Genomic DNA, 12344 nt, shown 5'->3' on the forward strand with positions numbered 1-12344 from the left:
TTGTACTCTGTTGCTTTTAGTCCAAGTTGGCACTATTTATACCACTATAACATTCTCCAAAGCCTGGTAGATCTCCGTATATGTCACAGAGAGTCATTCTATTAAAAAAGAGACTCCTCCATATTTTTTCTAGACAACCCTGCCTCTATTATTGGCCTCTGCTGAGATGGCTAAAGGAATCTGTGAGTCATGTGCTTAATATTTTCAAAGACCCTTTTGTGTGACTAAATGCTCTGATTTTTAAAATCTTTCTGAGGGAAATGGTTGTCCCAGCTACACCCTCAGATTTTTCTCTAGAGCTTCATTTCCCAATGATAAATTTCTTAACGTAGGTATCTTAGTAAACTTGCTAGGCTCAGGATTTCCCAAATCAGCAAGTCAGGATTCTTTTTAATTTAACAGTTTCATCTCAATTTCTGTCTTTCCTCACACAATTCACGATGAGCACCAAGGGGAACTGTGGCCACACTTTCAACCCCTGTCTTATAAATCCCCTTGGTTAAATTTCTGATTTCTTCATTTACAATTTCTGCTTTCCACATAAATTGCAGTACATAATTCCACTAAGCTACCTGCCACGATGTAGTGAGGATTCTTTTTCTACCAGTTTCCAATAATATATTTCTAATTTCCATTTGAGTCCTCAACAATGGCAAGATTAACATCTTTATTCATTCCATTAGACATCCATATTTCTCACCAACAGCCTTTTTGCAATGTGTATTTTCTCTGCCATGTTCCTTATTTCCTCCTGTGTCCTTACTAGCACATTTCTACTAACAATTTATTCAAGGAAATCTAGGTTTTCCTATTACGTTCCTAAAAATTCTTCCAGCTTCTTCCCATTTCTAATTTAGAAGCCACTTTTCCACTTGTATATGTTTTTTATAGCTGTATCACATTATTTGTATCAAAATGTATATTGATTTTCTATAACTCCCCTAACAAATTACCACAAATTTGGTGGCTTAAAACAATAAAAATGTATTATCTTAAAGTTCGGTAGTCCAGAAGTCTAATACAGATGTCACTGTGCTAAAGTCAAGGTGTTAGCAGGTGCATTCCTTTCTGGAGGCTCAGGGGAGAATATACTTTCTTAACTTTTCCAGCTCTAGAAATTGTTCATATTCGTTGGCTTGTGGCCTATTCATTCACATTAGTGGGCTGAGTCTTCATATTATATCATTTTGACCCTTTTTCTGCACCACATCTCTGTTTCTGATTCTCCTCTTTTGCCTTCCTCTTCCTCTTTTAAGGCCCCTTGTGATTACATTGGGTCCACCTAGATAATTCAATATAATGTCGCTATTTTAAGAACAGCTGGTTAGCAACCCTAATTTTATTTGCAGTCTTAATTATCCTTTGCTATATAAGATAACATACTTGTAGTTTCCAGGGATCGGGACAAGGATATATTTGGGGAGGCCTACAACAATTAGAACATGCATACATTATTTATCACTGTTTAATGATTCCAACATTTAACCATTTCAGGTAAAATGTGGAAACCTCACTTCTATGTAGGCCCGTTTACATTCCCCACGTTTAATTATCATGATTTTGAATATTAGATTGTGTAATAATTTTGTTTCAATCCTTAACATTTACAAAGTCAATGAGAAAAAAATAACCTATTGTATGTACCATATTTATTCTCTTCCCATTGTTCATTCTTTCTTCATAATGATTCATGATTATTTCATCAATTCCTTTCTGTATGAAGAAATTACTTCTGACAATCTCTAAGGATAATTCTGCTAGTGAGATTTGTTTTTTACTGTTTCTTTGTCTGAGAATGTCTCTATTTCCCCTTCATTCTCAAAGGACAGTTTTGTGGGATGTAAGATTTGAGGTTGGCAGTATTTTCTTTCAGAACTTGAAAAATGTTATATTTTCTTTTGACCTCCATGACTTTCAGATGTGAAATCCATTATGATTCAAACTGGTGTTCTCCTGTAGGTAATGCATCATTTCTTTCTGGTTGCCTTCAAGACTTTTATTTCTTTGTTTTTACTTTTAAAGTTTTATTATGATGTCTCTTGGTTAGAATTTCATGAGGTTTATTATATTTCAGGTTCACTTAGCTTTTTCAATCTGTGTTTATTTTTTTCACCAAATTTAGAAAGTTTTCAGCCATCATGTCACAGCGCCACACTCTTTTCTCTTTCTGACACTCTAATAGCACAAATATTACGTCTTTTATTATAGTCCCACAGATCCCTGAGGCTTTGTTCATTTTTTTTCCATCTTTTTCTCTCTGTCATTAAGATTGATTGGCCCTCAAGTTCACTGATTTCTTCTTTTATTATCTCCACTCACTATTGAGGATATCCTGTGAGTTTTGTATCTGCAATTGTATTTTTTGTTTCTGTAATTTTGGAAGTCCAATGCACTATTCATTGCACGATGGAGCCACCTTTGTTTCTGTAATTTCATTTTTTCTTTTACAACTTTTTTTCTTTGCTAAGGTTTTAATTTTTTCTCATTTTTTCAAGAGACATGTTAACTTTGAATCATTATTGTGATGGCTCCTTTAAAATAAATGTCAGATAATCTCAGCATCTAATTTATCTCAGGGTTAGCATCAGGTAATTTAACAATGCTGTGATTTTCTTTGTTCTTGGTATTATGGGCAATTTTTGATCATATCTTGGACATTGTATGTCTTGTGTCAAAATCTGAGATCTATTTAAAACTTTTATTTTAGCGGGCAGTTCCCCTGTTTAGGTGTTGGCTTTAGATATTCTAAGGCTGTGATTTTTAGATGCGTAAAACTTTCGGGACATCGTATTTTCTCAGCGACTAACTTATTTTTTTGCTTTTTATGCATTTATACATGAATATGGATCTTGCTTCACAAACTATTTTAGCAGGCTCTGTCACAGCTACAAGTTGCCTCAGAGAGCCTTAGAATCTTTATTCTTCTTTTCTATCTTCAACATTATATCCTGTAGTAGTTTACTTCCATTTCTCATTTAATAATACATATTAATTATAAATAGTATCATCAAATACTTCCTTATATTTACCAATTTCAGTTTTCTACATTTTGTCTTATCCCCTCCTTCAACTCCTTCCTTCTGGGTTTAACGTTTTTCTTGCTGAAGTATATCCTAGTAATAGCTTTTCAATAGTAGTCTTTCTCAGTCTTTTTCTTTTTTCTTTTTGTCTTTCCTGAAAATGTCCTTATCCTTCCCTCAGTCAGGAATGAAAAGATAGTTTAGGACAGAATTCTATATTGAAAGTTTATACGCTCAGCACATTGAAAATACGAATTCTCTCGTTTGCAGGTACATTTTTTTTCATTTATCTTCAATCTAATTTTTCCATGAAGATAATCTATCATTTCATCAGACTGAATGTATTCATTGATTTATTTTTTTATATTGTTATTTTCCAGTCTCAATAGTTTGTTCAAGTCTGGATTAAAAATTAATAAAAAAACTATTTGTGCTATTTCAAAATAGAGATTCATGTCTATCTTTGATATAGAAAACTCTCAGAAATCAGCTCTTCTTCAAAGTTCCCCTTCAGAGCAAGTCAGATTTTCTTTTTTCAGAATCATGTTACCACAATCCTGAAGCATTGTAATGTAAATTTATGGGGGTCTTATAACTAGTGTAAACTTAAATTTCATGTTTCCTGGAGTTTTATTTAATCTCAAGAAACAATTTATGTTTTCACCTAAGACCCAGACTGAAAAAATAGGAAGAATTTTCCTGGTTCCTCTTTCAATGATGGGTCAGGGAATTTCAATTATGAGGTTTATGGCTCTGTGCAGGGACCTCCATTTGAGCTTTGTCCTTTAGCATCATGTCTCCTGTTCCTGCATGGAGGTTGACACTTCAGCCTCCATCTTCATGCTACAACAGGCTCTGAAGTCCCAGAGGGGTCCAGGGCTTCAGTTCTTCTGGCCTTGGCTTTAATTTCTCTTTGTTTCTGCTTTCTGACACTTCCCCTTCCTTCTTCCGAGCTTGGTTGCATATTGAAACATGGATTATACACCTAGCATTTCCATGTACTTATAGTGGGAGGGTGGCTTAATCTGTAACATCTCAATATTCTATGCTGTCAGAAATAATCTGAGCAAGTCTGAATGCCCATTTTTATGGGCAAGGTGAATCAAAGTACTTTGCCTAAGGCTGTGAAGTAACTTCAAAGTGAGAAGTGTCTCCTTATACCTCTTGTGTCAGAAATGGGGAAAATCCAATTATAAATCCGTTCTGTTCTAGAAGGGGGATGCACCAAACTTGGGATAACTCCTGTAGTCAAAATTTCCTGTACAGGCCTGGCAATATATAGAAGTGAGTTCAGCATCCTTGCCTGTGAAAGATATACTCTACCAAAGTTTAGTAAAGGCAATTTGAATAAGAACTACTATGAACTTACCTTATAAATATTTCACAGTCATTCTTGAACAGCCAGTGAAATTAGGACTTACGTTTGGCAAGCAATAGCTGGTACTATTAATCAGATAATTAAGAAATCTTATCATATTTACCTTAGATCTGCTATTGAAAAGTAAAAGTTGCTTAATTGGCCTAATTTCTGAAAAGTTTTGGTTTTCAGACAAGCCGGTATTTAGGAGCTATTTGTTCAATACTTCACCATACCCATTACTAGCTGGCAGGCTTTTTCATCTCTCATGTTTAAGAGTAGTCAAAAATTGACAAACAAAAGGTAAAACATATTACCCATTTACCAAATGAGTCCTCTCAATATTATCTGCATGTGTAATATGAGCCTAGATTACATATCTATCTATACATACACATATATATATATCTGAATATGTGCCAAAACCAAAAATTAAAAAATAATGTGAGTTGCATTCTACATTTTTATTTTGTAGCCTATTATTTTGTTCTCAGTATAATTGTTCCAGATAAAACTATGATGGATGGCTCGTTTTCATTTAAATTATTAAACCAGCTTGGAATGATTGAAGAGCCAAGGCTTTATGAGTAAGTAAAATTTACTGTTTTCTTCCCTCATCTATTCAGTGTTTTGCTTTCTTCAGTATCCCATCCAACAGATAATTTAAATAGTATAGTTTATTTTTAATCTAGAGAGTCTTAAAATGTTGAATATTAAAAGGATCTCATATGTTATATTCTAATTCCTTTATTTTACAGAGAAAGATAACATATGTTAAAGACGCTCCCTTACTCTAAACAACTAGTGACTTTAAAAGTTATAAGAGTATCAGGAGATGGAGACCATCCTGGCTAACATGGTGAAACCCTGTCTCTACTAAAAATTCAGAAAATTAGCTGGGCATAGTGGCACGTGCCTGTAGTCCCAGCTACTCAGGAGGCTGAGGCAAGAGAATCGCTTGAACCCAGGAGGTGGAGGTTGCAGTGAGCTGAGATTGCACCACTGCTCTCCAGCCTGGGTGACAGAGCAAGACTCCGTCTCAAGTAAATATAAATAAATAAATAAATAAATAAATAAATAAATAAATAAATAAATAAAATAAGTAAAGAGTGAAAGACCACATTGTGTCTTTCTCTCTCTTTTGACTCTCACTGGAGTGTTTTTCCTAACCATATTGCCTTCTAATTCTCTCCAGTTTTCAGTTAATATCATGTTCACAGTGAGATGTGAATAAATGTTTAATGACTTCTTTAAACAGAGTGACACAATTTTAGTGTTTCAGAGAACTATTCCCACCTACAAGGCTCCCAAACAATAGGGGAGGCTTTTGTTTTTTTCTCAATCTTTTATTTAACTTTTTATGTATGTACATATGTATGTACAAGTGTGTATACATATTTTAAGGATATATAATTATATAAAAGGATATTCTTGGCTTGAGCTTGTTGAATATATATTTCTGTGTTTAATAAATTCTTAAACTAGAAAATTATTTTTTTCTTAAATAAAAGAATGATATAAATGGGCACACTACTGTATAGTTGTGGTTTCCAACCTGCTGTGCTAGACTTCTAACTAGCCATTAAATAATGAAACGATTTTCAAAAGGCTCACAGGCACCATATCTAGTGATTAAAAGAAATATAAAAGTGTATTTTGTTGTGAATAGACAGAGCAATTTGGCTTAAGTTTTGATGGTTATCGAACACATTAGGGTTTCAGGAAGCACGGTTGGTATTTCCAACATTTACTGCTGTCACAGTATAGGTAGTTACAGTACATAAATTAACTAATTAACTAAATTAATGTGTGATGGACCTTGGACCTGAGTACATAGTGACATCCAAACTCTGTGAGCCAGGAGAAAGTCCCTGACTACTTATTTATATGCACATTCACAAACAATGGCAGTGAAAGTATTTAATGTTACAGTATTATTAGCACAGGTAAAATCTGAAACGATATTAAAATATAAAAAGTAGCCATAGCTCATAATAGTAGATAAACCTTTCACACATTGGAATCTACAAAGAAAATAATGATAAGTTCACCATAACGAAAATATAAAATACCTGTGTACTGAAGTAACATAAAAACCATTCCATCATGGGATGCCATGATTATCCTTAGAGATAATATCCTGGGTTACAAGTCCAGAAAAATGTTTAAAATCTTGGATAAACATACGCTTAATATTAGATTGTATAAATGTAATTTTCTTAAAGTTAATAAAGACATTGCAGATGATTTAACAGTTGTATACAACTGGTAGTGAAAGAGTAACAATTACCCGTTTTCCTTTCCCTTTTTAAACTAACCTTCAGTCACCCAAAGAAGAGAAAAGAAATTAAACAAAAATTTCAATCCAAATTCTTGACTTTCTTCAAGACCCATCTTTTATTGAGAGAAACTTTTCGGCCCTTTTCACCTAATTTTGAACACTGAATGTTTTAAAATAATAACTAATATTATTCCATACTTGTTCATTACTTTAAATTACTTACAATTGTATTTATGTATGTATATACATATACATTCACACATGATCTATTATTTATTCTTATCAAAAACACGATTTTTGGCTATTAAATTGATTCAATTACTTATTCAAATTATTCAGCATCAAACTTATTCAGGCATTTCTCAAAAATAATGGGGATCCAAACTGACACAGACAGTATTTTGTTCTCAAGAAAGTCACAGAATATTGGAGACTCATGCATAATTGTAGCTTTTAGTAAAATGTTTTATAAAAGAAGATCACTTAATGTACTGTTGGAGCACAGAGAAGAATCAAGGAAGTATTTGAAAGCAAGGCAATACAGTCAGGGAACAGGAAGGATGTATCAAAAACCTAGAGATAGGAGAGTACCTGATATGATTTGGCTGTTTGTCCCCACCCAAATCTCACCTTGAGTTGTAGTAATCCCCAGGTGTTAAGGATTGGACCAGGTTGAGATAATTAAATCATGAGAGTGGTTCCCCCATACTATTCTTGTTGGTCCTGTAGGTTGCAGAAGACAAGACTTGAGGTTTGGGAACCTCCACCTAGATTTCAAAGGGTGTGTGGAGCTCTCAGCAGAAATATGGTGCAGGGGCAGAGCCCTCATGGAGAACCTCTGCTAGGGCAGTGTGGAAGGGAAATGTGGGATTGGAGCCCTATACAGAGTTCCCACTGGGGCACTGCCTCGTGGAGCTGTGAAAAAAGGCTACATTCCTCCAGACTCTAGATTGGTAGATCCACTGACAGCTTGCACCATGCACCTGGAAAACCTGCAGACACCAAATGCTAGCCACGAAAGCAGCTGGAAGAGGGGCTTAACACTGCAAAGCCACAGGAGTGGAGCTGCCCAAGGCTATGGGGGCTCACCTCTTGCATCAGCATGTCCTGGATGTGAGACATGAGTTAAAGGGGATCATTTTGGAACTTTAAGGTTTAATGACTGCCCTGTTGGATTTCAGACTTGGATGGGGCCTGTAGCCCCTTAGTTTTGGCCAATTGCTCTCATTTGGAATGGGTGTATTTATCCAATGCTTGTACCCCCATTGTATCTAGGAAGTAACTAACATGCTTTTGATTTTACAGGCTCATAGGTGGAAGGGACTAACCTTGTCTCAAATGAGACTTTGGACTTTGACTTTTGGGTTAATATTGGAATGAGTTAAGACTTTGGGGGACTGTCGGAAATGCATAATTGTGTTTTGAAATGTGAGAACATGAGATTTGGGAAGGCCAGGGGTGGAATGATTTAGTTTAACTCTGTGTTCCTACCCAAGTCTCACTTTGAATTGTAATAATCCCCACGTGTCAGGGGCGGGACCAGGTGGAAATAATTGAATCACAGGAGTGGTTTCCCCCATATTATTCTCTTGATAGTAAGTTCTCAAGAGATCTGATGGTTTTATATGGGGCTTCTCTATTTGCTTGATTCTCATCCTTCTCTCTCCTGCCACCATATGAAGTAGGTCATGTTGCTTTCCCTTCCGCCATGTTTGCAAGTTTCCTGAGGCCTCCCGAGCAATGCAGAACTGTTGAGTCAGTTAAACCTCTTTTCTTTATAAATTACCAAGTCTTGGGTATTTCTCCATAGCCACATGAGAACAGACTAATACAGTATCTAAATTCAAAAACTGCACATGAACACAGGCCTAGAACAGATGTTTCAAACTTGTTCAGAAGGCAAAGAAACTGTTGGTCTTGAGTTAATTTACAAACATTATATTCTATGTGGAACAGCATGAAATAGTGATTAATTTTATTCAGATACTTGGATTAGTGCATTGTTGTGAAGGAATATAAAATATGGGAACATATACACGTGTTATAATCTGTCCACCTAATCTTGGCTAATGGGTTTACTGTTTTTCTATTAATAATTATTTGCTAATACAGTCATTCATCATTTAACAATGGGAATATCCTCTGAGAAATGCATATTTTGATGATTTTGTCATTGCTTGGACATTATAGAGTACAAACTTAGATGGTATAGCCTGCTACACACGTAGGCTATATGGAGTGTAGCATAGGTTTATAACCTAGAAGCAATAAGTTACAAACCTGTACAGCATGCTACAGTATCGAATACTGGAGGCAATTGTAACACAATGGTAAATATTTGTCTATGTAAAAATATCTAAGCATAGAAAAAGATACAGTGAAAATATAGTGTGATAATCTTATGGGACCATTGTCATATATTCAGTCCTTTGTTGACAAAAACATCATTATGCAGCACATGATTATACATTTAATTATGTTTTGGGATTTTAATTGTCTTTAAGATGGCACAGGGCCGGGCGCGGTGGCTCACGCTTGTAATCCCAGCACTTTGGGAGGCCGAGGCGGGCGGATCACGAGGTCAGGAGATCGAGACCACGGTGAAACCCCGTCTCTACTAAAAAAAAATACAAAAAATTGGCCGGGCGTGGTGGCGGGCGCCTGTAGTCCCAGCTGCTCGGAGAGGCTGAGGCAGGAGAATGGCGTGAACCCGGGAGGTGGAGCTTGCAGTGAGCCGAGATTGTGCCACTGCACTCCAGCCTGGGCGACAGAGCAAGACTCCGTCTCAAAAAAAAAAAAAAAAAAAAGATGGCACAGGAGTCAAAGAATTTTAAATGATCTTTTATTTTCCTTTTAAAAATGGAAACAGGAATATTTACTCACTGTAGAAAATGTATAATATTATATAATAGAAAATAGGGATCACCTATAATTATACCATCCAGGAATACCTACACTTTGCATTTGGTTTATAATCATTCTTCCCCTTCCTCCTCCTTGTACATGCACCTATGTGCAGACATATGATTTTTTTATTTAGCAAAATTAGGATCTGATTGAAATGTGTTCTGCATCCTGATTTTTATACTGAATGTTATTTTTTCTATGCTACTAATGATTCATTGGACCAGATATATTAATATGCCAATATAGAATGTTAAATGGGAAATATCAATATTGGAGATTCAGGATAGAAAGATGGCCCAGACATATGAGTAATGGAGAGATTAGAGGGAGCAAGACATGAGATAGGAGGCTACAGAAGTAGTTACTGTGATAATTCATATGAAAGATAATGTGAGCCTGGATCCAAGTCAGTGGGAATAAAAAAACAGGGTAAGGGAGATTCTAGAGGTTTGGGGGCTTTAGAATAGACGTGTTGTGTATTTGCATGGTTAATTGAATAAGTGAAAGTTAAGGAAAGAAACCAATCTAGAGTGACTTCAAGTTTTGAGCTCTGTGACTATTTAAAAAGTATAATGCTATTATACTGAGCTAAAAGATACATGGAGAGAATCCAGTTTAATCCATTCATTACAAATTATTGAGTTCTTCTATAGACCCGGATCTGTGCTAGGAATAGGAGATATAATTCTGGACAAATTAAATGTCTGCTCTTATATAAATTAGATGTCTGTAGCAGATAGATTTTAAATTAATAATAAAAATAAAACAATGATGTCCATCATTCTACTATTCAAACAATTTTTAATCAGTATCTACACTGAGCCAGGCACTGTGTTAAGTGCTGGGGATACTGTGGTGAGAAAATCAGTCATGGTCTTACCTTCATTAAGCTTGTAGCATAATGAGACATACAAGGATAGTCAAATAATTATAAAATTATATAAGTAAAATCTGTTCATGAAAAAAAGTCTTGACATAAATCATAGTGTATGTAGAAAATTAAAATAGGGGATGTAAATTCGTGGGGTGACTGAAAGTTTCTCTGTTGATGCTTATATTAGTCGAGTCCTAAATGGTGAACAGGAGTCATTGCCCTGCTGCATTCCAGGCAGAAAGACCAATAAATACAGAAAATCTGAACTGTAGAGAAGCATGACCCACTTCAGGAGCTGAAGGCAGTTTAGTGTGTTTAAGAATAGAGGCTAGGGCCGGGTGTGGTGGCTCACGCTTGTAATCTCAGCACTGTGGTAGTCCGAGGCGGGTGGATCACAAGGTCAGGAGTTCGAGGCCAGTCTGGCCAATATGGTGAAACCCTGTCTCTACTAAAAATACAAAAATTAGCTGGGTGTGGTGGCGCACGCCTGTAGTCCCAGCTGCTCAAGAGGCTGAGGCAGGAGAATCACTTGAACCTGGGAGATGGAGGTACTGGGAAAGCAAGAAAGAGAAGAGAAATCTAGAGAACACTTAGATATGTTATAGAAATTAGAACTATTAGGCCATGTTCCAGAATTTATATTTTATTCACTGGGCACATGAAAACCACTGGAGTATTTTAGTTGTGGCAGTCAGGTTGAGGCCACAGTTGGATTTTTCTTTTGGAAAAACAATTTAACCACAGTGGATTGGAAAGATACAAAGCAAGATGCTGTTGCAGGAATATAGACATGACACAATGGTGTCCTGGGTTTGAAGGTTTATAGTTGAAATGGAAAAATGAGGGATTCAAATCAGTTTTGATATTTCAGAGGTAAAGTCCATAGAAATTTCTGATAGATTGAATGTGGAGGTTGAAAGAAGGGCGCTATCAAGGGTGAATCCTAGTTCTTTGACTTGGGTAATAGGTGATGGTGCCATTTAATACTCTGAGACAATATAAGTTTTAGTTTTAGTATTTTTTTTTTGGTTGGAGAAAGTGTTGGAGAAGATGAGTCATTTAGAATTGAACCTAGTGAGCTTCAGGCATCCTTAAGATATCCACATGGACATGGTGAATGACAGTGGATACATGAAACTATAACAGCATACAGGCCTTTGCTGAAGGTAGAGATTTTGTAGTCATGAGCAAGCTGTTGGTAATTGAAACCACTGGTGTGGCTGTGAGTTTGTATGGAAAGATAACACATTCCTATCTGGACATGTTGAATTTGAATTATCGCTGAAAAATTTGGATATGTTCATGGAAAGACATTAGTGATATATCTAATGACATTATAGTCTGTGAAAAAGAAGGTGGACCCTGCCAGGAGGTAGCAGAAATGGACTTTGAGTGGAATGATCATGTCCTTTTTTTGGTGTCTAACTGCTGCAAGGAATCAAAAAGAGAGCAGGAAAAAATATGAGATGGCAGGGAGTGCTGGGTGCCCTACTGGTTGCTCTTCAGCTGTTCTCTGTGTGATTGTCACCTTTGATTAACCAAGTTGTTGTTGGCTCAAAAGAGAAACTTCTTTAAACTGATTTTTTTTAAATTTTTTTTCCTTCACTTCTGTCCTCTTCTTTAGTCCCTTCCCTTTCTCCTTCTTCTCCTCCACCTCCGCCTTCCACTTTTCTTCCTCTTCCTTCATCTCTTCCTCCTACACCTCTTCTTCCTCCTTCTCCTTCTCTTTCTCCTCTTTGCCATCAGTTTTATCTAGTGAGAAAAAGTGCAATAGAGTAGCTGGAGTTCCTCTTGGGGTCATGAAAGCCCAGGTTGAGATAAATGACTCCAGGGACCCACATTTCTGGCACATAGGGATGAGAAATTGAGCAGAGCAGTGAGGAGCACTATTAGCTGTGTGGCTTT

General features: G+C 36.1%; 1 protein-coding gene across 1 annotated transcript in view; it reads left to right on the plus strand.

Moving 5' to 3' along the window:
• LIPI (lipase I) overlaps nt 1-12344 on the plus strand; it is a 111856-nt gene that overhangs the window by 62966 nt on the left and 36546 nt on the right. Inside the window, exon 9 of the mRNA XM_058427340.1 lies at nt 4853-4964. Coding sequence (XP_058283323.1) covers nt 4853-4964 — 112 coding nt within the window. The remainder of the gene's footprint in view (nt 1-4852; nt 4965-12344) is intronic.

This window comes from Hylobates moloch, unplaced genomic scaffold (genome assembly GCF_009828535.3).
Source record: "Hylobates moloch isolate HMO894 unplaced genomic scaffold, HMol_V3 SCAFFOLD_14, whole genome shotgun sequence".
NCBI classification, from domain to species: domain Eukaryota; kingdom Metazoa; phylum Chordata; class Mammalia; order Primates; family Hylobatidae; genus Hylobates; species Hylobates moloch.